The 22500-nt window shown below is 34.3% G+C and overlaps 1 protein-coding gene and 1 long non-coding RNA gene across 3 annotated transcripts; both read left to right on the top strand.

Moving 5' to 3' along the window:
• The first annotated feature begins 9206 nt into the window (after positions 1-9206).
• LOC120171100 (valine--tRNA ligase, chloroplastic/mitochondrial 2-like) lies at positions 9207-15144 on the top strand. 2 transcript variants are annotated; one of them, XM_039178894.1, is made up of 11 exons: positions 9207-9350; positions 9441-9558; positions 9668-9784; positions 10907-11127; positions 12524-12613; positions 12804-12915; positions 13499-13609; positions 13731-13868; positions 14191-14241; positions 14390-14502; positions 14955-15144. In XM_039178894.1, the coding sequence occupies exons 4-10, from the start codon at positions 11051-11053 to the stop codon at positions 14426-14428; spliced, it is 618 nt and encodes a 205-aa protein (XP_039034825.1). In that variant the 5' UTR covers positions 9207-9350; positions 9441-9558; positions 9668-9784; positions 10907-11050; the 3' UTR covers positions 14429-14502; positions 14955-15144. The 2 variants fall into 2 exon arrangements, with proteins under 2 accessions (XP_039034825.1, XP_039034826.1); XM_039178895.1 differs by having other exon boundaries at positions 9625-9784.
• A 290-nt stretch (positions 15145-15434) lies between these two features.
• On the top strand, positions 15435-17295 carry LOC120171104. Its single transcript, XR_005520847.1, has 4 exons — positions 15435-15828; positions 16075-16147; positions 16292-16447; positions 17040-17295. It is a non-coding gene; the product is annotated as an uncharacterized LOC120171104 (long non-coding RNA).
• The last annotated feature ends 5205 nt before the right edge of the window (positions 17296-22500 follow it).

Below are 22500 nucleotides of genomic sequence, written 5' to 3'. Positions count from 1 at the left end.
TTTTTCTTGAGACTCCAAATCAAGCAAAGAAAAGATGACATCTTCATCAATCAAGCTAAGTACGTCAAAGATATGCTCAAAAAGTTTGGACTGGAAAATGGCAAACCTCACGACACTCCAATGAGCTCTTCAACAAAGTTTGACTTAGATGAAGGAGGTAAATATGTAGATGTTAAATTATATAGGTCAATGATTGACTCTTTGCTTTATTTAACTGCAAGTAGACCAGACATTATGTTTAGTGTTTACTTATGTGCTAGATTTCAATCATGTCCTAAGGAATCACATTTACTAGCTGTTCAGAGAATCTTTAGATACCTTAAGAACACTCCTAGTTTAGGACTTTGGTATCCTAGAGACTCTAGCTTTAGCTTGCATGCTTTTTCTGATGCGGATTATGGAGGATGTAAATTAGATAGGAAAAACACCTCCGGTACTTGCCAATTCCTTGGAAATATGTTGATTTCTTGGTTTTCAAAGAAACAAAATTGTGTTGCATTATCTACCACTGAAGCCGAATACATTTCAGCTGGTAGTTGTTGTGCACAAGTTTTATGGATGAAACAACTTTTTTATTATGGAATTGAAGTAGGTACCATTCCTATCAAGTGTGACAATACTAGTGCTATTTGTCTCACTAAAAATCCCATCCAACACTCTAGAACTAAGCACATTGAAATAAGACATCACTTCATTAGAGACCATGTCACTAAGGAAGATGTAGTTCTAGAATTTGTTGATATTTTGCACCAATTAGCGGATATCTTTACAAAACCTTTAGACAAGGAAAGATTTTGGACACTTAGGAGAGAATTAGGTTTGACCAACCTATCTTCACTTAGTGTTTAAAAAAATAATTTTAACACTTTTAAGACTAAATGAAAAATGCTTAGAATAGTAATTTTTTTAGTTGCATTCTTTGCTATTAGTTAGGGGGAGTTTATGATTCTTGATGAAAATTAACTTATGTTCAAATATAGTTTAAAAATTAATTTGATTCTTTGAACATTAATTTGATTGTTTGAACATGATTAATTTTTCATTGCCCGATTAATTTTCAATATATGAGTTGCCAATACTACTAGAGAAAGTTAATTTAGTATTTTGTGTGTTTAAAATCGAATTTTAGCATTTTGGTACAGAGGGAATCGATACCCTCATGAGGGAACTGATTCCCCCTTTGAAGGGGAATCGATACCCCCCTGGGGTTCTGGATTTTAACACGGGCAGAACACCCAAAAATCCTAAACCCTCTTCTTCTTTCTTGCCGCCGTTTCCCCTCTCTACTCTCCCTATCTCCATTCTTTTCTCAAATCAACGTTTTTAATCGGAATTCACTTCAAATATCATCTTCTAAACCTGCTAGCATCATTAAAATCGTGCAAACAACATCAAAATCCACTCAATCTCATCTTTCAAGTTAAATTTTTCTAAACTCTCTATTTCATTAATTTTGAACATAGGACTAGTTTTTAAATAGAAATAGTGATTGGGCATTGCTTATTAGTGTTTAGAAACTAAATTTTTACAACTAATTTTATAAAAAACACAAGATTTTTCCAAATTTTTTTAAATTTTCGAAATAAAAAAAAAATTATATTTTGATTGAATTACGTTATTTTAAAAACTATACATATATTGATTTTCAAAACCTTATTCTTCAATAAGTTTTTCGAAAACTTTGCCCATTAGGATTGGTTTAGAGAACCTTGAAATATTGAGAACTAAATTGAGTTTTGGGATTGATTGAATTGCAAACATGTGTTTTCTAAATTGCAGGTTATCCATTCTATTCCGACTTCCTAAACCATGTCCAATCCTAAACGTGCTAGGTCATCATCTAGTCGCTCACACCGTCAACCAAATCCACCTCCAAATCCTCCTATTCCTGAAATTTTAATTCCTAATCCTAATCCTATTGATCCTAATATGACTATCCAAAACTCGTGCTTCAATCATCATGGTCCTAGAAATTATCGTTTTTGGTATTATCAATATTTTGACTCTTACAAAATTAGAGAAGAACGTATCCCTTTTCGTCAAGCTATGTTAGATATCGATTTTAGATATCTTCCTCTTTTACAAGAGTGGAAATTTGATAAATTTTGTGACCTTGAACCTATAGTTTACCATCAACTTATTCGCATCTTTTACTCTAATGCCGTTTGTGTAAAAAACCGAGCTCAAACTGAAACCATAGGAGTTCGTTCCTACCTCCTAGGACAATTCTTACATATTGACTCGGCTTACGTAGCCAAAGCATTAGGATTAGATAATGATGGTATATCAAATGAAAAACAGGTTTTAGGTTCTCGTTATAAAAGAAGGGATAGTGCGAGTGTCTTAGACCTTCATGATCGTTTTCTTCATCTAATGATTTTTTGGTGATTTCGACCATCCGGAGGTCGTTACTTTACTCTTCGTGCTTTAGATCTTTGGTGGTTACATTGTTTTCAAAACAGTATTAAAATAAACCTACCTCAGATTATTTTTGTTGAAATCGTTGAAACCGTAAATCTTGTTCCTAACAAAAAACTCTGTTCATCTCTAGTTTACGGTTGCATTATGAGTAATCTTTTTTCTAAAGCCGGGCTTAGAGTAGGTCTAGATGCTGTCTTTCCTCTAAAGAAACAAATTAATCTTCTTTCCTTAACGAGAGCGGGATGGATAAAGGATAAGGAAACCGGTGAATGGGTTTGATCTTCTGAAAATACTCCAGGAGCTAGTTCTTCACGAGCTCCACCAGAAGCTGGCGACGATCCTGAGCTTGAACAATTAATGCGAGACATCGATGAAGCCGAAGATGAGCCTGAGCACCCCGAGGAGCAAGCACAACAAACAAATCAAATGCCTTCATATTTTCAATCTTTTATGGAGACATTCGATTTTCGATATGCTACCATAGATTCGCACTTTACTTCAATAGAGTCTCATTTATCCACAATGTGAGCTCAACAATTGGAAATTCTCCGGGAGATGCGTGCAAACAATGAAGCAACCAACGCTCGTATTAATAAACTCACTCATGAGATGGCCGCTATGCGAGCTCGTTTTCTTCATCCCGATCCTCCTACGGATGCTTGATTATGTGTTTTGCTTTGAACTTAAAACTTATTGTTTCAACATTTTGAATATTTTGGAATATTTGATTTTGTGGATTATTAGACTTTGGATTTGTTTGGATGTTTAAATATTTGGTTTAGTTAAATTTATTGCATCATTTACATCATTTTAGCAATATGACCAATTTTGCCATGTCACATTAATTATGAATATTGATTATGAAACTAATGGCTAACGTTTCTCTTGATTGTGTTCTTAGCAGCTTAAACTATATATATTCAATTGGCTAAATGATTTGAAAACCTTGTTTAAATTCTTTTAAAAGTCTTTTTGATTTAACAAAAAGGGGGAGAAGTAAGTGTTAAATGTTTATGTTTTAAATGGAGAAGTGTTAAAGTAAGGGGGAGTAATTTCAAAATCTTAAAATTACTAAAATGTTTTGTTATATCAAATAGGGGGAGATTGTTGAAAACATTTTGATATTTCGATATAACAAATTAAGTTCAATGAATTTTAAGATTTTCCAAAAAGATTTTCTAAGTATATTTTATATAATTATTCGAATATCAAAATATTACTCCAAATCTTTCAAATGTCATTTTTAATCCTTACTCAAGTGTAAAATTAATTTTTAGTCTTAAAATAATTTCAAAACAATTTTACAAAATATTTCGAACCATTTCAAAACTAAAATTTTCAGATTGCTCAGAGGGAACCGATTCCCCCCCAAGGGGGTACCGATTCCCCCCTGAATGGTTTGGCTCTGAGAATTCCAGTATGCTCGGAGGGAACCGATTCCCCCAGAGGGTATCGATTCCCCCCACTGTTCAACGGTCGAAATATTTGAATTTTACACTTAGGGAACCGATTCCCCTTAAGGGGTACCGATTCCCCCACGCTCTAAGCAGAAATATTAATTGTTTTCACACTTAAACGGCTCTAAAAACTTCATTAATGATCCCAGCATTCAGAAGTGATTCAATGTGTATTTAAGCAAGCTTAGAAGCCATTGATCAATAACAAGAAACAACAAGCAACTAGAATAAAGATAGAATCAAAGAGAAAGCATCAAACCTCAAGTTTGAGCATTTCAAGCTTATTTTTCATTCAATATTCATTTTGCTTTCAAGAACACTTATTGTGCTCAATTGTAATCATTCTTGAGTGTTCTTTTCTTTGTTCTAGAATTGTGCAAACAATCTACCTTGTGAGGATTTCCTTGTAAGTTTGCAAATTTGTATTATTCTCTTTGGGAGAGAGTGTTCTCAAGAATTTGTGGTATAATTCTTGATGGTTTGTAAGGTTACTCTTTGTCCTAAAAGAAAGACAAATTAGTGAATTTGTGGAAAATCCTTAGTGTGGATAGCTAAGGTAGTGGACGTAGACTTTGGTTGAGAAAGTCGAATCACTCTAAATCGCTGTGCAATTACTTTCAATTTTCTGTAAAAGCTTCCACCAAATTTTTAATTGTCAATTCACCCCCTCTTGGCCGATTCCATCAATCGATTAACTCAACAAGGCTAGATAGGTTTCTTGTTGACAAAACGTTTTTAGATCTTTTCCCAATAATTTCTCAACTACTGCTTCCTCGTTCTCTCTGACCACAATCCTATTCTGCTAGAAACTTGCGCAATTAATTGGGGTCCTCAACCGTTTAAACTATTTAACTATTTGATGAGAAAGAAAGTTTTCTGGAAATGGTAAAAGCAAAAATCGGTGAATTAAAGATGGAGAAGAGACGTAGAGGAATAACATACCTGTTGAAAGGAGTGAAGGCAGTTGTTAAAGATTGGACCGGAAATAGACACTCTGAACTACTAGGGAAGATCTCGGCTCTTGAGAAATCCATTCTTGAGATGGAGTTGGCCTTGCAGCAGGGGTCGCATTTTCTCTCCTTTGACTCGATCGTGAAGGCTAAAAATGAATTATGGAGTCTTTACCTAGGGAGGAACGAATTTGGCATTAGAAGTCAAGGTGCAAGTGGTTCTTGGAGGGGGACCGTAATTCTAGATTCTTTCATCATTGTGCATCCAGTAGAGGCAGGGTGAATTCTATCATTCTCTGAAGATTAATGGGGAGCAATGTTCGAATCCGAGCGTTATTAGAGCCCATATCCTTGATTTCTTTAAAGTCACTTATAACACGAAAAATACTATAGAAGTAGAGGAGATGGATGTTGGTTTTTCCAGACTTAGTTCAGACATTGCCACATGATTGGAAGTTCTATTTTCAGAAGAAGAAATATGGGAAATAGTTTCAGAGTCGGATCCTAACAAAGCACTAAGGCTAGATGGGCTGAATATGGGTTTTTTTTAAAAAAATTAGCCGAACCTGAAAGATGAGGTGATGAGGTTTTGTAGTGATTTCTTTGCTGGAAAACAGTGGGAAAGAGGAATTAATCACTCTTTTATCACCTTGATCCCTAAGAAGTTAGGTCCAGAATGCATTGAAGATTTTTGCCTAATCAGTCTTGTTGGGGGACTTTACAAAATTTTATCAAAAGCTTTAGCTAGTAGACTTAGAGGTTGAATGGATTTATTAATTGGGCCTTCCCAGTTCGTATTTATCTCGGGTAGGCAGATTTTGGATTGTTCGTTTATAGCAAATGAAGGTATTGAATATTGGAGGAGGAAAGGGTTAGCTGGAGTTGCCTTTAAAGTTGATTTTAGGAAAGCATATGCCTTGGTTGATTGGACATTGTTATTAAAAGTAATGGTTCTCATGGGTTTTGGGGAGAATGGTGCTCTTGGATTCGTTAATGTATTTCGTCGGCCACTGTTTCTGTTTTAGTTAATGGTTCTCCCACGGAGGAATTTAATATATCCAGAGGGCTTCGGCAAGGCTGTTTAAAAGATTGGACTGATATTATTGGGTGTTCAGTTGGCACCTTCCCAACGAAATATCTTGGAATTCCTCTGGGTGATAAAAGGAATTCGGCTGCAATGTGGGAGCCGGTGGTTAGGAGATTTGATTCTAAATTGGCTGGGAGGAAAGCTTCCTCCCTTTCGTTTACTGGCAGAACAGTTCTTGTCAAATTTGTACTTTGTTCGCTACCTATCTACTTTATGTCTATTTTTAGAATTCCAACATCAGTTTTGAAGAAAGTAAATTCTATTATGGCTAGATTCCTTTGGGGAGGTTCGGTTGAGAGGAAAAAGATCCATTGGGTTAGGTGGTCGACTATTTGTTCGCCAAAGGATTGTGGAGGACTGAGAATCTCTAATCTTCAGTTAGTGAATAGAGCTCTTTTGGGTAAACGGGCGTGGAAATTCTCTTGTGAAAAGAACTCTTGGTGGAAAAGAATGATATGTTGTAAATACAATTTGGATAGTAGTGATATTCTCTTGAAGAAGTTTCCTAGCCATGCTTCTTGGTTGTGGAAGAATGTAGTTCAAAGCTGGTTGAAAGAGGATGCTTTGGGTGAGTGTGCCCGAAAGTTGTTGCATTTGAAAGTTGGGGATGAGAAGTCTATTTTATTTTGGTATGATGTGTGGATTGGTCGAATGCCGTTAAAGAATAGGTTCCCTAGACTGCTTTTCCTATCTGTTAATACATGGGGTAAAATTTCAGATTTTGGTTTGTTCTGCTCGTTATCATGGGTTTGGGAGATCAAATTGAGGAGAAATCTAGCAGATTGGGAATTGGATGTGTGGCTAGATTTGATGAAATTATTGAAGAGTGTGAGTGTCGATCAGAGGAGTGATGATTGTTTGTTGTGGAAAGGGTGTGGTGATGGTGCTTATTCGGTGAGGTATTGTCTAAAGTGCTGGTTCGATGTGTTGGGGCCTGGTCAGGCTTGGGTTAGTATGGTTTGGTGTGGACTTGTCCCTCCTAGGGTGGAATCCTTCCTTTGGCAAGTTGTACATCAGAAGTTGGCAGTGAAGTGTGAGTTGTTGAAGAGGAAGGTTCTTGGTATTGATGACATTAGTTGTCCTTTATGCGGGTTGTTTCCAGAGTCGGTTTCTCACTTGTTTTTCAACTGCTGTGTGTCTTGGGGTTTATGGTGCAGGTTTATGCGTTTTTGGAATGTTCAATCTCCTCTTCATTTTGATCCTGCAGTTTTTTTTTTCAGGCTTGGTGGGGGATGGTTCCGGAGTCTGAAATATGGAAGTTTATTCCGGGAGTCGTGATGTAGTCTATATGGAAGTATAGGAATCAGATAGTTTTTGAAGGAAGTCTAAGGATCAGCTTAATCTTTTCTTCCTTGCTCGGTATAGACTGGTGGCTTGGTTTTCTGCTAAGCACCCTCATTTTTCCTCTTCCTTTGATTGGTTGATTGGTGACCCATCTGTTGCGGACCAGTGTGGTAGCCATAAGAGATTGGATTTATCTCGGTCTATATGGGTTCCGCCTCCTATGGGATTCTTTAAATTGATCGTGGATGGTGCAGTCAGTGGTGATTGGCTAAAAGGGGCATTGGCGGGATTCTTATAGACTCGAGGGGTTTTCTGTTGGGGTCCTTCTTGGAGGCTGTTAGTCAGGGTCCTGCAGTAGCTGAATTGTTGTGATGCTTTTTATAGAATTTATATGGTGTAGGAAAGGGAGGCTAATATTAGAATGTGATTGCCTCTCAGTGGTGAATTGGATCAAAAACCAGGGTGGTTGTCCTGATTCGTTGAGTCTTATTTTGAAGGAGATTATATTTTTAGTTAGGGATAGGGATGTGATTGTTAGGTATATTTCTAGAGGGTCCAATTGGGAGGTGGATAAACTGGCTATAGAGGGAATTGGTTGAGTGGGTTTGTGCGTAGACAAGAGAGGTTGGTTAGGGGGTTTTGTGTATGTTTGTTAGTGGTAGTTGTATGGTGTATGATGTAAACTCTAATGTAATATGGTTATGATATTCAATAAAATTTTGACACTCTTTTCCTCCTTCCAATGTCCTGTGAAATAGTGTATATTTCATAGGTTATGAAGGGGGTTTTTAATGAGATCTCCCATTTCTATAAAAAAAAAAGTTTGGTATGTCTAGGTGTGATTGCTGAGCCAGAGAGCCCAAGATCTGAACCTAGAATTAGTCTGTTTCATTAATATTTATGACCTTAGAAATTTGTTTGTAGGGATTCATTTCATATTTCTGTAGCACCTTTCTTTGTAAGAACCTAAATTGACAAAGACATTATGATCTGGCGTTGCAAAGTTAGATTTAGGCCTTCTTTAAGCTTGAATACTTTCAAATCGTCACTGCCTGTTCTGATTTCCAAATGCATAAAAGGTTCATTTGGTTTTTTCCAGTTGTTAAACCTCTCTCTCACTTGATCATTTTTTCTCATTTTGTTTTGGGTAGAGAGTTAGTCTTTTGTAATAACATCAAGGTTAAAATGGAAATAGTGCAAGATGAGGCAGATTAACTATAGTAAGCTTTTTAGTTGAATTTTACTTAACTAGAAAAATGTTAATGAAACATAGATATTGAAGTCTGTCCTGTAAAGGCTTAAACATTTTATATTATTCAAGATATAAAAGAGGGAAAAATTCTTTCTAGTGATGGAGAAACTAAAGTTGAATAGTGATAATTGTATGGGAAAACATTAGATAAAAGACAGGAGCTAGTTTATGGTGTTCTCATTTGTGATTGTCTGATACAAATATGTTTCAGACACAGGCTTTTTTATTCTTTTTCCATGTATTTGTTGGGTCCTTGAAGGTTATATCCTCATACTCGTGTTCAATATGCATTCAAGATGGGTGTCAGATACTGGATGCTTCAAGAAAAATAATGAGTTGGAGAAGCATATGAGCTAATACTTCTGAAGTTGATTGCCATAGCATAATAAATTATACCATTTGATTTGTAAAGGGTGAAGTGCAATTTGGAGTCTCTGATATCCATGCCCATAATTTCCTCAATCTTCATGGTTCATAGAAGTAAGATATTTGGATGCATTGCCTTTGGCAAGCTGTGGGATATTTGTCTTGCCCAAGGTCGCATTGGGCATCATGATGACATTGTGCTCCAAATTTTGGACGCATCCTTTTCATTTAGTAACCTGTAGGCATCTTCATTGTGGGTTTCATCTCTAGTTTAAGAATGAATAATTTGCTTGAGGTGGAAAATGTTGCAACTGTTCCATTAAATAAATGAATTTCAAGTTGACAACCTCACTTCTGCATTGTTGATTATATCAATGGTGGCTGTATGTTGATAAAGACTTTGGGACTGGTGTGCTGAAGATAAGTCCTGGACATGATCATAATGATTATCTTCTGGCTAGAAAACTTGGTCTTCCCATTCTTAATGTTATGAACAAGGACGGGACACTAAATGAGGTTGCGGGACTGTACTGGTAATTTGTTAGGATTTTCTGAACAAATGATAAATTAAAGTCGCCTTTTTATCTTTTCCTAATTTATTCTGGTTGGCTCTTAAATTTTAGTGGCCTTGATCGGTTTGAGGCACGGAAGAAACTGTGGAATGATCTTGAGGAGACCGACTTAGCTGTGAAAAAGGAACCCCACACCTTACGAGTGCCAAGATCTCAGCGTGGAGGAGAGGTGTGGATATTTCATTTAATTATGTTCTTTTGTTTTTGAAGTTACGGTGTTGATAATTACTCTCAGTAATTCTTTCTCATATTTTTCCCATGTTTGGTTCTCTTATTAGATAATAGAGCCACTAGTAAGCAAGCAGTGGTTTGTAACGATGGAGCCCTTAGCTGAAAAGGCTCTTCATGCAGTTGAAAAGGGAGAATTGACCATTATTCCTGAAAGATTTGAGAAGGTAAGATGATAAGCATAATTGCATTCCCTTAAGATATGCTGCTGTCTTTTCCTTCTTTCCTAAAATACCTGCATTTTATGCTCATATCAACATGTTTAAGTGGACACGGAAAAAGTTATGACCTTCTAAACATGGATGTACCCAGTTAGGACACACTGTTGTCTAACGATGATACCATTTGTCATTCTCCAATCTCCATCTAGTTAGCTCTCCCTCCTTGCTTAGACGATGGACAACATTTAGTCGTCCTTCATGTGCAACACCCCTCGGCAAATGCCACTGTCATCTGGGACCTGTCTTCCTGTCAATCGATATTTTACTTAGGGTGCTTTTGGTTCATGGAATGTAACATTACCTCCGGGAATAGGATTACCGGAATGTAACATTACCTAACACATTATTGGGATTGTTGCATTGTTGTGTTTGGTTCGTTTAGCAGAAATGTAAGATTAAAATGTTTGGATAAAGGAATAAAAGATTATTGGAATGTATATTTTACCAAATTGTCCTTATTATATATATATTTTTTAACAAGTTGAATTCTAAATATTCAAATGAAAATATTTGTATAAAAGATCATAGAAAATATATATAATTTTACTATTTTTAATTTATATATTTTCTTTAAAAATTTTAAATTCATAAAATTTATATAATTTTTTTACAAAATTTAAAAGATAAATAGGTTTAATGAAAGGGTTTTATTTTATTTTAACCCCTGAACTTCATATAAAATTCTAATTATGGATTTTTTTTGTAAATCTAAAATAGTTTAAGGATAAATTTGCAATTTAAACTTCGTGGAATTTTTTTATTCAACAACAGAAGAAGGATATTATTTGAAAAAAAATTAAGGGCATTTTAGTCTAAAATGCCGGGAAATGACAAATACTTAAGGGATTGGGAGAATCACATTCCCGGTAATAATTCCCCAAAATGTCACTGTTGGGAATGGCTTATTACCGGGGGTTGGGAATCTTTGAAATACAAACGGGGGAATCACATTCCGGAAAAAAAAAATTCCCGTCGGTAATCTCACAATCCCCCATCCAAACGCACCCTTAAGGTTACTTCTGTTTGTGAGTATCTGCCTTCACTCACATCTGATCATTTTGATTACAGATTTATAATCATTGGTTGACAAATATCAAGGATTGGTGCATAAGCAGACAGCTATGGTGGGGACATCGCATACCTGTTTGGTAAATTGTTGGAAAAGATTGTGAAGAGGAATATATAGTTGCTAGGAATGCTGAGGAAGCTCTTATGAAGGCTCATGATAAATACGGAAAAGATGTAGAAATTTATCAGGATCCTGATGTTCTTGACACTTGGTTCTCAAGGTTGGTTTTTCAATTTTGAACTCTGAAACTTTCATATCCTCTCTTTTAGGATGGAAAGTCATTTTTCACCTAGAGTTTCTCCCTCTGTTTTGGTACATAATTTGACTTCCTTTTTTCTTCTTCTTCTTTTTTTCCTTTTAAAATCCTTATTGCCTAAGAAAATCTAACAGATTGGATGGAGCTCAATTATATTACAAGCTAGAGTCCAACACGTTATGCATTTAAAGTCTAAAACCAGTCTTTGTCTGTTCTAATTTTGCTGTCTCTTTGGTTTACTCTCTTCTATGTTGTGTTTGTTTCTGTCGGCACCTTTTCAAGTCTGTAAAAGTCTGTAAAGGACTTTCTTTATAAACCTCAGATGGTATTTGTAATGTAATCTTTAATATAATGTAATAAACACTGCAATTAAATGATGAAATATTTCAAGCAATCAATCAAACGAGTACACTCTACTTTTTTCTCCTTTCTGAAACAAGTTCTTGATTAGATATGAAGAACTATGCCAAAAAAAATCTGTCGACACATCAATGAATCATGTTTAAGTCTTTCAGATCGCATAACAGAAAGGAAGTAATTTTTGAAATTGTCATTCAAATAAGGCTATTATATTAATATTCTCATAGAACTTTCTTGCATGATTATTAGCTTTTCTTCAAAAAGGAAAAAAAATCTCTCCATATGGTTGGATTTCCTGTCACTTTCCTACTAGGACTACATCAGCATTTGAGTAAAAATACGTTTGATATCTAACTTTGGTGCAAAAAGCATTGAGGCAACTATCTATCTATCTATACTATTATTAAGCTCCTGACTGAGTTGGTGTCACTGGTTAACCAGGTTCTAGCTCAGTGAAAAATTACTAGAATACCCTTTCATTTAAATAATAATTAATATTATTATAATAGCGCTTTTGTACTTTCATATTTTTATATAATTTTTAAATAAGAATTAAAAACTACTCATTTAAGGGTCAAATGCTTGTTCGTTAAGATTTTATAAATTCTTTACCACTCAACCTGTAATAATTATTGGATAAAATTTCAAAAAACAAATAATGTTTTTTAGCATAAAATATTTCTTTAACCCACCACGTGGGTGTGAAAAATTTACTGTTAATTATTTGAAATAGCTTGTGAAGTTCCTGAAATTACTACTCCAGATGAGTTCACTTGTGGGGCTTTTTTAGTAATGCAGTAACTGGTAGAAAATGGAATATGTTGTTTTTTAATCCGTCTTGTTCAACTTAAGTTTTTAATTATTGGTTCATCTAAGTTTAGGAGATTTTGATAAGGTCCTACCATGCTCTGGAAATGAAACTTGTCTGCACACATCAATATTTGTTTATGTGATAAATGTTATAGTTTTTGACTATACTAGAACTGCTGCTACTTTTCAGTGCTTTATGGCCTTTCAGTACTTTTGGGTGGCCAGATGAGTCGGCAGAGGATTTTAAAAGGTTTTATCCGACAAAAATGCTTGAAACTGGGTATGAACCCCTTTGTTTAACTGCTATAACTAAGATGCCATACACTATTCTTTCAGTAGGAGAGTGCTTCTATTACAGTATTCAATAAGAAATTAGATGGCTTTATTGCATACTTTGGTTTCAGGAATTTCCATTTGATTACTTCTATATGTTTTTACTGTTGGCATTAACACTTTTTCACTTTGGACAGGCATGATATATTGTTCTTCAGGGTTGCAAGAATGATCATGATGGGATTTGAATTCACAGGAACTGTTCCATTTTCATATGTTTATCACCATGGTCTAATCCGTGATTCCCAAGTAAGTAGAATGAATTAGGCTATTACTTGGGAATAAATTTTAAAGTCCAAAATGTTTTCTCAAGTGGTGTTCCCTTGCATCTGCATATTTTCTCAACTTGCCCATGTTTGTTTGTTTATATGAGAGCTTTTGATATTCAATTGATATAAAAAATTAAACCGTAATATCTTCATGGTTCATATCTATCCTAAGGGCAAGGTAGTTGTCTTCTGATTCCTATAAATATGATCATATCAACCCCTCCCCTATATCTTTCCTTTTTATCTTCTCTCATGATTTCCTTCCTTGTAAATATTACAAAGGGTGACACATTGGGTTTCAAAATGGACATGAACAATGTAGATTTGTCAATTGGAAATTATTGGCCTTCATATGACTGATTGTTATCTATAACCTGAAATAGAAAAAGTAAAAATGTGGAGCGGGTGGGTGGGTTGGTGCAGAAACAGAGCAAAGAAGGGGAAATGTATTGTTGCTGTATCTATATTTTGCCCTTACAGTTTGTTTTTCTAAGAACGACACATTATTTCCATCACTCACAAGGCTCAAAAAAAATATCTGTCTAACATGTAAGGTTTTTCAGGGGTGTAAAATGTCTAAAACTCTTGGCAATGTTATTGATCCACTTGATACTATCAAGGAGTTTGGCACTGATGCATTGCGATTCACTCTCGCATTAGGAACGGCTGGTCAGGTTTGTCTTTTACTATAAGCAACAAGTTGATAATTCAATATTGAAAATTGTTTCATAGAATGTTTGCTACTGTTTCTACATGATGTTTCTTATAACAGTATGCTCCTTGAATTCTCTCTAGGATCTAAATTTATCTACTGAAAGGCTAACAGAAAACAAGGCCTTCACGAATAAATTATGGAATGCTGGCAAGTTTGTGCTGTACAGTCTGCCTAATCGGGATAATGTTTCTGGTTGGCAGAACATACAGGATTGTAAGGTTCGTTTCTCTTTAGTCAGATCAGTGAGATTGACTAGATCACGTCTATCCTTGTATTGGAAAACTGTATGCTTTGCTACCATATCATTTCTTGCAAAATCAGAGCAAGTGTATATGTATTATTTCTAATTATTGAAGAGGCGTTTATTGTATTTGTTGGTTGTTCTATCAATGGTATTATTCTGAGTTGTGCTTGCATATGGAGCTATCATTATTGCATATGGTGCAAGTTATTTTTACTTTTGACACCATCACAATGTCCTTTTCCTAAGAAGATGGGTGCCATCCTATTGTAAACTGAAAAGTATTATTTCTTTTTCAGTTTAACACGGAGGATTATCTTCTAAGGCTTCCTCTTCCAGAATGTTGGGTGGTAAGAAAATAATACTATGGTGATTTTGCTTCTATCCTTCTTCCCTTTTTCTGTATACTTGAACCAAGTTAGCTACAGTCATTCATACCTGATTATCCTTTTTCTGAATGAGACAGAAGTTACTTGAGTACTGTTTTTCATTTTTCAGGTCTCAAAACTGCATATGCTTATTGATGATGTCACATAGAGTTATAACAAATTTTTCTTTGGGGATTTTGGGAGAGAAATATATGATTTCTTTTGGGGTGATTTTGCCGACTGGTATGTTAAATGTTTTTATGATCAACTTTCTACTAACAGAACTATGTTCTATTGTTTTATGCCATTAAGGTCTAGATCTTATGTCATTCACTGATCATTGAAACCAAAATGTATGCCCTTTGTTCTGATGTGAAAACTGAAAACAAACAAAGTTTATGCTTTTGTTATATAGCACATAATACCCTATTTTCCCTAAGGGTGAAGGGGTAAAATTCAATTCGTGGATCGCATGTGTTATTTATGGGTATCAGTATAAGAATTCTATTGTAAGTTGGATCATTTTGTGCTGATGACGCATACATTAAATACCTGTCATGTTTTGTATATTTTGGCAAAACGTAGTGGTACAGTGGTATAGTTTTTTACTTTGACTAACTGTAGTTATTTTAGTGTTGTGTGATTGGTTTTTATATCTGCATCTCATGCACGGGATTTTTTTCTTGTTTCCATAGGTATATTGAAGCCAGTAAAGCTCGCCTTTACCACTCTGGAGATGATTCAGTTGCTTTAGTAGCACAGGCTGTTCTACTCTACGTTTTTGAGAATATACTGAAATTATTACATCCATTCATGCCATTCTTAACTGAGGAATTGTGGCAGGTGTGGGCTTCATTGTGTTTTACTATGTTTTTGTTAATACTTTTTCCAAATTCAAAGTAAATTAGTTTGCTGTCTTCTTGAATTTGGCCATTCCTGTTAATATTAAGTTTAGATTAAATTCTCTTGCATACATTTCTATTAACACTCACAGGTCATAGGAACCTCTTCCCCATTCTTCCTTACCTTATCACAAAGCATGTATTGCACCTTTCCAAGTTTAGATTTTAATGTGCACATCTGGTTACACACATGCACTTGTGTGAATAAGACGTGAATAGTGCTTCAAAAAAGAAATATTTTTTTCTATAGTTTATTGTTTTTCGCAGTCCCTAAGGTTTTATACGGATTCAACTTCCACATAATTCTTGCTTCTGTGGATTTTTCTTTTTGTTTTTATTATCTGCAGGCACTTCCCAGTCGAACAGAAGCTCTTATAATATCTGCTTGGCCTGAAACTTCTCTTCCCAGGAATACTAATTTGGTAAAAAGATTTGTACAAGCTCTGGTGAGTATATAGATGTGTTCTTTTCCCCTATACATTTCCCTAGGCTCCATTCCTGCTATTCTTCAAGCCATAAGTACTAAGGTAAATCAATCACTAATTTCTGGTAACTTGTGTGATAGACTCGAGCAATCTGGAATGCTAGAACCGAGTACTCTGTTGAGCCAGCAAAGCGTATATCTGCTTCTATTGTTGGCAGTGAAGAAGTCATTCAGTATATGTCTGTAAGTATAGTTTGTTTCTTTAGATGTTGTCTTATTAGCTGTAAAGAAAAATAAATGGCATTGTTTTGTCTCTTTTCTTGTTTGAGCCATCTTACAATGCATAACATAAACTCGTAACCAAACTACCTTTGACTGTTGTCAAGTCAGGTGGCAAAAGGATTGGCTTAATGAGCAATGCCAATGTCTTTTGCATACGATTAGCATGTCTGCAAATAAATCTTGATAGGTTGTATACTCCTGATGCAGGAAGAGAAGGAGGTTTTGGCTCTCTTATCCAAGCTATATATAGACAATATTCATTTCACTGATTCTCCTCCAGGTTTGTTTACTTTGAACCATATATCTTTCGGTCTTTGGAATAATAAATGTTTTGTATGTTCATTTCACCTGATAGTACTTGCTATTGGTCGACTCTTCTTTGATATATAAAAAGCGAGGTATCAAAATTTATTTATACTTGCAGAGGATGCTAAACCTTGTTGCAAGTGAAGGACTTGAGGCATATCTTCCCCTTGCTGATATTGTTGATATTTCTGCTGAAGTCGAACGCTTAACCAAGTGCCTATCAAAGATGCAAATAGAGTATGAGGAACTAAAAGCTCGCCTCAGCTCCCCTAAAGTATGAACTATTTGGTCATTGTTGTAGATGCACTGATATTATGCATTACCCTTGGCATCGATGTCATATAATAACAAAGCATGTGGTTAATGGATCTGTTATGAGTAAGGCGTAGTGACTTACAACTCGTGACCACTGTGCTTAAGCTTCTAAAATATTGTGGAGCATACGAATTAAAATTAGGATAAAATAAAGGCACGGAACTTATAAAGCAACACTATTTTGTTGTAGTAGTCAAAAGTTTCTTGGAGAGAATTCCCGAAAATGTTCAGTATGGCATTTTGTTTATCATGTGTCAAATTTTGTGGGGGCATGTAACCAGAAACCTAGATAGAATTGACTTTAGGGAGAAGCTCAAGTCGTTGTCTTTCTGAAATCAAATGAGAATGTTGTCAAATTTGGGAAAGTATATGTGCTAAAGCATTTGAAATGTTAACTGATGGATTGCTGTTTACTCGCACAAGTCTTCATGGGATGTGTCAATTGATGGCTTGGTTTTCTCTCCAACAATCTAAATCAATTTTCCTATGCATATTGATGCCTGCAATTTCTTATAAGTTCCTTAAAATTCTACAATATGTTCTTTTTGCAGTTCATCGAGAAAGCTCCCGAGGATATCGTCCGTGGTGTTCAGGAAAAAGCAGCAGAAGCAAAAGAGAAGATTAATCTGACCAAACACCGATTGGATTTCCTCAAATCAACTGTTGTACTTTCACAATAGGCTCCACATTTGGTCATATTTTTGGTCTTTTAACAAAGCTAGACATTCTGATGGGATGATCGGCACGGCTTATTCATTTATGTCAAAATGAACCCCACTTCGACTGTTGTGAATATTCAACCTTGTGAGGACTTGCAAATTTTCCATTGTTAGGCTTTTATTACTTCATCTCAGTTAGAGAAGATATTAAACCCTATTCATCTCGCTTCATTCTACCTTTACCTAGGTCATTTTTCTTCTCATTGGTTTCTATTAAGACACTTGCTATGTTGAGTTGTGGAAAGCTCGTAATTAAAAAGTTCCTTTTGGTGTAACTATTTTTTGAGCTTTCAAATGTCAACACATTTCACTACATTATCCATGTAAATATATCAAATTTTGGTATTGGGTAAATTGCATGTTTAATATATAAACTATCATTTTTGTTTTCTTTTGGTACCTAAATTTTTATTTATTTCAAAATTATATCTAAAGTTTACTTTTTATTTCATTTTGGTATTTTGTTTTTAAAATTAGATTTAAAAGTTAGAGTGATTACATTAGGAGCAATATGAAAGTTATTAAATTAAATTTTTTTATTTTAATTATATATTAATAAATTAATAATAAAAAATGATGTCATAAAATTAAAAAATAAACTCTAGTGACCAAAATAGGAGTGAGAAGATAGTTGAGTGATAAATGATGTAATCTACTCATAAAAATGTCATACTTGTTTCGCTAAACTTTTAACAGCGAGGTACCAAAATGAAATAAAAAAGTAAACTTTTGATATAATTTTGAAACAGGTAAAAATTTAGGTACCAAAAGAAAACAAAAATGATAGTTTATATATTATACATGTAGTTTACCCAATACCAAAATTTGATATTTACATGGGTAATGTAGCTGAAAAAAAATTGTTACAAGAAAAAGAAATCGTCACCTCGAGGTGACGAATTCCAATTTTTTTTAATAAAAAACCAAATTCATATTAAAATTTTGAAAAAAATTAATTTTTTAATGAAACTTGTCACCTTGAGTTAGGCCTAGAATAAAAAAATAAGGTTTAAATGCATCAAAGGCCTTGAAGTTTCAAAAAATAAAAAGAACCAATGCTCCCCCTATTTTTTAGGGGGGGAGTTTGGCTCAAACTCTATAAAAGAAACCAATTGAACCCTTTGACCAACAGAAACCGTCGTTGACCATAGTTTCCAAACTCTAAAACCCTATAATGATTCCTTCGTAAACTCTAAAAAACATGCATGACTTGTTCGCAAACTCTGGAAACTTAGAATCGAGACCAATGCAATAAAAATAGTAAGAACAATTTTTTTTTTACTTTGAGTTTTGCATTGTGAAAATCTTTTTACTATTATTTTGTTTAACTTCTTATTTTATTCTTGTTCTCACAGGTCAGCGTTGTTGGAAGGGTATATGGTGAAAAAGGGGTGAGATATTGCATCACTTTGAAAACCTTCTTTTATTCTTGTTTTATTGTTTACCATAATATGTTCAGATTGAAAATGTTGTTAGTTTACCCTACTTTTCTGATGTTTTGTTATTATTTTCATTATATTGTTTTCTAACTTGGTTTTACTGTTTCCGCAATAGCATGTTGTGTTTGGCATTATTATGTTTCTGTTTGGCCGAAATTTATTGATGTTTCAATTTGGTTTCTGGTTTTTCAATAGCATGTTGTGTTCGGCTTAGATTTGTTATTATTTTGACTGTTGATCCAGATGTGTTCTTTAATAGCATGCGAGGGTTTAATGTAATTTGGGGTGGGATGTGGTGCATGTGCTGCAAATGATGCACGTGCATTTATATTTTCTTTATAATTTTGTCTGTTAGGATGTGGATTTTGCATGTGATTCATGTGGATTCTTTTTCTTTATTACTTTAATTTTTTTGCTTTTTAAATTATGCCATGTGTTATTCATGACGATGACGGCTACTATTTATGCAACATGATTTATACATTCCACATAATAATGGCTAATGCTATCTTTTCTTTATTGGTGATGAAGTACTATGGCTGGTGATATTTATGTGCTGCAATGTTTTCACGGTGGTAGATTTAATGCAAGTCCGGGATTTGAATATGTAAATGGATCAACTGAAAAATTTCAAGTTGTTCAAGATGTGTTATACCTGTGGGATATACTAGGGAATGTAGAACTTTTGCGATATGGACCGCATAAATTTGTGTGTCCTAGGGTACTTAATGTGAAGTTTGATTGTGATAGTTTGTTGTTGATTCACAATGATGATACAGTTAGGTAGGTCATGAATTTACTGATCAAGAATGGTACTGTTGATATCTATGTTGACAATAAAATTGATGTGGATGAAGAAATTACTAAGGCTGGTGCAGATGGGGTATAGGTAAATAAAGTAATTTTTTGGTCTGATAATGGTGATGGGCTTGCTAGTGAAGATAAATTAGAGGCATATGAAGTATTTTTGGGCTTGCTAATGTAGATAGGCCAGTTGGTGAAGATGATTTAGAGGCAAACGGAGTGTCTGGTCATTTTGCTAATGGACGAACCTGATGGTGAAGTTGATGTTGAAGTTGTTGTAGACGATTCTGATAGTGAATATGAGTTTGAAGCTGCTATAGAGGATGTTGAATTAAGGGTTGTTGTTGCTACTATTTTTGAAGAAATATGTAATAGTGAGCCAATTGTAAATGATGTTGAATTAGGGGATATTGCTAATGAAGAGGATCAAGAAGGTTTCATAAAAAATATAGATTTTACATCTGATGTGGATGATGAAGTTATAAACATCATACATAAATTAAAAATTGGGATGTCGTAACCGGTTTTCGTCCGGGCACGAATTTTTTTTTACTTGGTGGGAAAAGTGATGTGAATAAATGGTTTTTAAAATAATTTGGGAGTCGCCATCGGCCTTTTGGGTCAGGTCGGTCAAATACCTAAAAATTATCTTTTAAAAGAGTTTTTAAGAAAACATCAGTTAAAAGATGAACTGATCTGCGTTTATAGCAAAAAATTCTTTCTTTTTAATAATAAAAAGGGATTCATGGTCGGTTACGTTTAGGGAAGGATTAGCACCCCTACAACGCCCAAAATTGGTACTTTTTAATTATACATTGTCTCTATTATTAGAAATTTAAGAATTCAAATATATTTAATTCATAATTATGTTATTTCAAATAATTTTAAGAAAATATATTAATATGTATAAATAAGATATTTATTTATTTAAAAATATTAGAAAAGGGCTTCTAGGTGCTTTAAGACAGCTCCTTTCTTCGATATTAAAAAATAAATAACTTAAAAACATTTTTTTCTAAAAATAATTAATATATAATTTATAAAAACAAGATATTTATTTATTTATGAATATCAAAAAAGAACTTCTAAGTGCTTTAAGACAACTCTTTCCTTTGATATTAATAAATAAAATAAATATTAAAAATGTAATAATTTTTCATAAAAATGATTTAAATAAAAATAAATTATAATTTTTATAATATTTAATTTAAACTAATATATATAAATATATTTATAAGATCAAAATAATAAAATAATAATTAAAGCCATAATTAAAATATAAAAGTAATAACAAAATAATATTGTAATCAAATAATGATCAAAATAAAAGAAATTAAAATTATAAAACTAAATATAAAGTATTAAAAATAAAGATAATAATTCAAAATATTATGAAAGATAATGGTTAATAGAGTAATTTAACCTAATTAATTAATCGGTGATTAAAATAGAAATATTAAAATTATTAGGGACAAAATATGATATTTATCCTAAATATATTATTTAATACTGGTAAGGATTAAAACATAAAAAAATAAAATTTGAAGACTGAATTGGAACATTCAGAAGTTAGTTTCAGTGATTAAAATGAATAATTACAAAACTACGATGGCTACGAAAAGGGTTTAGCCATACATGTAAATTACACAGGTACCCCTCATCAAAACGGCGTCATTTTGATGAGGGTATTAATACCCAAACGGCCGGCCTCCCTTGGGCTATTGTTTCATTTGTCTGGTTTTGCTTCTCTCTCTAAAGAGAGAGAAGCTCTCATTTTCCTTCACGGGAGAAGAGAACCGGTCTCCGTTTCCGGCGACGATCGCCGCCGCCGGCCGCCGTCTCCGGTGGCCGGAGATTACCAAACTACACCAAATTAAAGATCTCAACTCCTAAAGGCCAAATCCAACCTCCTTTTACCATAAATCCCCTTAGATCGACCTAGATCTAAGGATTTTTTACCTTTGACTCTCGGCTTTCCGATGGTACGAGGAGGCTCTGATGACTGCAGTTTCCTCGGTAAGTTTCTCTCTTCTCTTTTCTTTCGATATTTGACTGTTGGGTTGTTCTGTGTTGGCTTACTGTGGCCCTTCTTTGTTTCTGTCTCTCCGTTTTTCTCTGATTCCTCCTCCCTCCCTTTTTTTCAGGTTTGGTGGTGCTTTTTATAGCCACCACAGTGCTCGGATCGGACCAGTCCCAAGAGGGAAGCTTTGGTGAGTCACCATAGCTATGGTGGTGACTCACCATAGGGCTTCAACGTGTGTGGCTTCATGGCAACGGCGGGCTTAGACATCTGGAAGTAGAGGCGTCGGCAGTGTAGACGTGGGGCGGCTGGAACTCACTAGAAGTGGCGGCTGGGAGCTAGGGTTTGGGCCGGTTTGTAATTATTTTTTTAATAATAATAATAATATATATAATAATAATAATAATAATAATAAATAATAATAATAAAATAAATAAAATGGGTAAAAAAATTAGTATCTTCAGCTGCCCCTCTTTGCTCATTCTTGTGTTAACAAGAATAGGGCAAAGACGAAAAGATAATAAAATTTTTTATCCATTTGACTTCACTTGATTATGATGGCAATGTTGAATAATTTCTTCTTTGGGATTAGTTCTTCTAATTATGAACTTTTCCACTGGGGATGACAATTTATCTCCTTCTGTGATGTAATCTAGCAAAGGTTGCACAAGCTCTTCTCATTGTGAACTTCTTCTTCTTCAGATGAGTTCTTCTCATTATGAACTCTTTCACTGGAAAAGTTGATCCATCGAGTGATGAATTCGAGCGAAAAGTTGAACAAGTTCTTCTCATTATGAACTTCTTCTTCTTTCTTCAGATGAGTTCTTCTCATTATGAACTATCTCTGGAAAAGTTGATCCATCGAGTGATGAATTCGAGCGAAAAGTTGAACAAGTTCTTCTTATTATGAACTTCTTCTTCTTTCTTCAGATGAGTTCTTCTCATTATGAACTCTCTCTGGAAAAATTGATCCATCGAGTGATGAATTCGAGCGAAAAGTTGAACAAGTTCTTCTTATTATGAACTTCTT

This window comes from Hibiscus syriacus, unplaced genomic scaffold (genome assembly GCF_006381635.1).
Source record: "Hibiscus syriacus cultivar Baekdansim isolate YM2019G1 unplaced genomic scaffold, ASM638163v2 tig00111810_pilon, whole genome shotgun sequence".
Classification (NCBI taxonomy): Eukaryota; Viridiplantae; Streptophyta; class Magnoliopsida; order Malvales; family Malvaceae; genus Hibiscus; species Hibiscus syriacus.
The sequence above is the reverse complement of the archived record's forward strand: the minus strand, read 5'-3'. Positions and strand labels throughout refer to the sequence as shown.

Excerpts from the sequence above, each read along its gene's own strand:
- LOC120171100 (XM_039178894.1), top strand. The coding sequence starts at position 11,051 with ATGAAGGCTCATGATAAATACGGAAAAGATGTAGAAATTTATCAGGAT. Across the intron at positions 11,128-12,523 it reads CTTGACACTTGGTTCTCAAG|TGCTTTATGGCCTTTCAGTA; the intron begins GTTGGTTTTTCA and ends GCTACTTTTCAG. Across the intron at positions 14,242-14,389 it reads CTCTTCCAGAATGTTGGGTG|GTCTCAAAACTGCATATGCT; the intron begins GTAAGAAAATAA and ends TTCATTTTTCAG.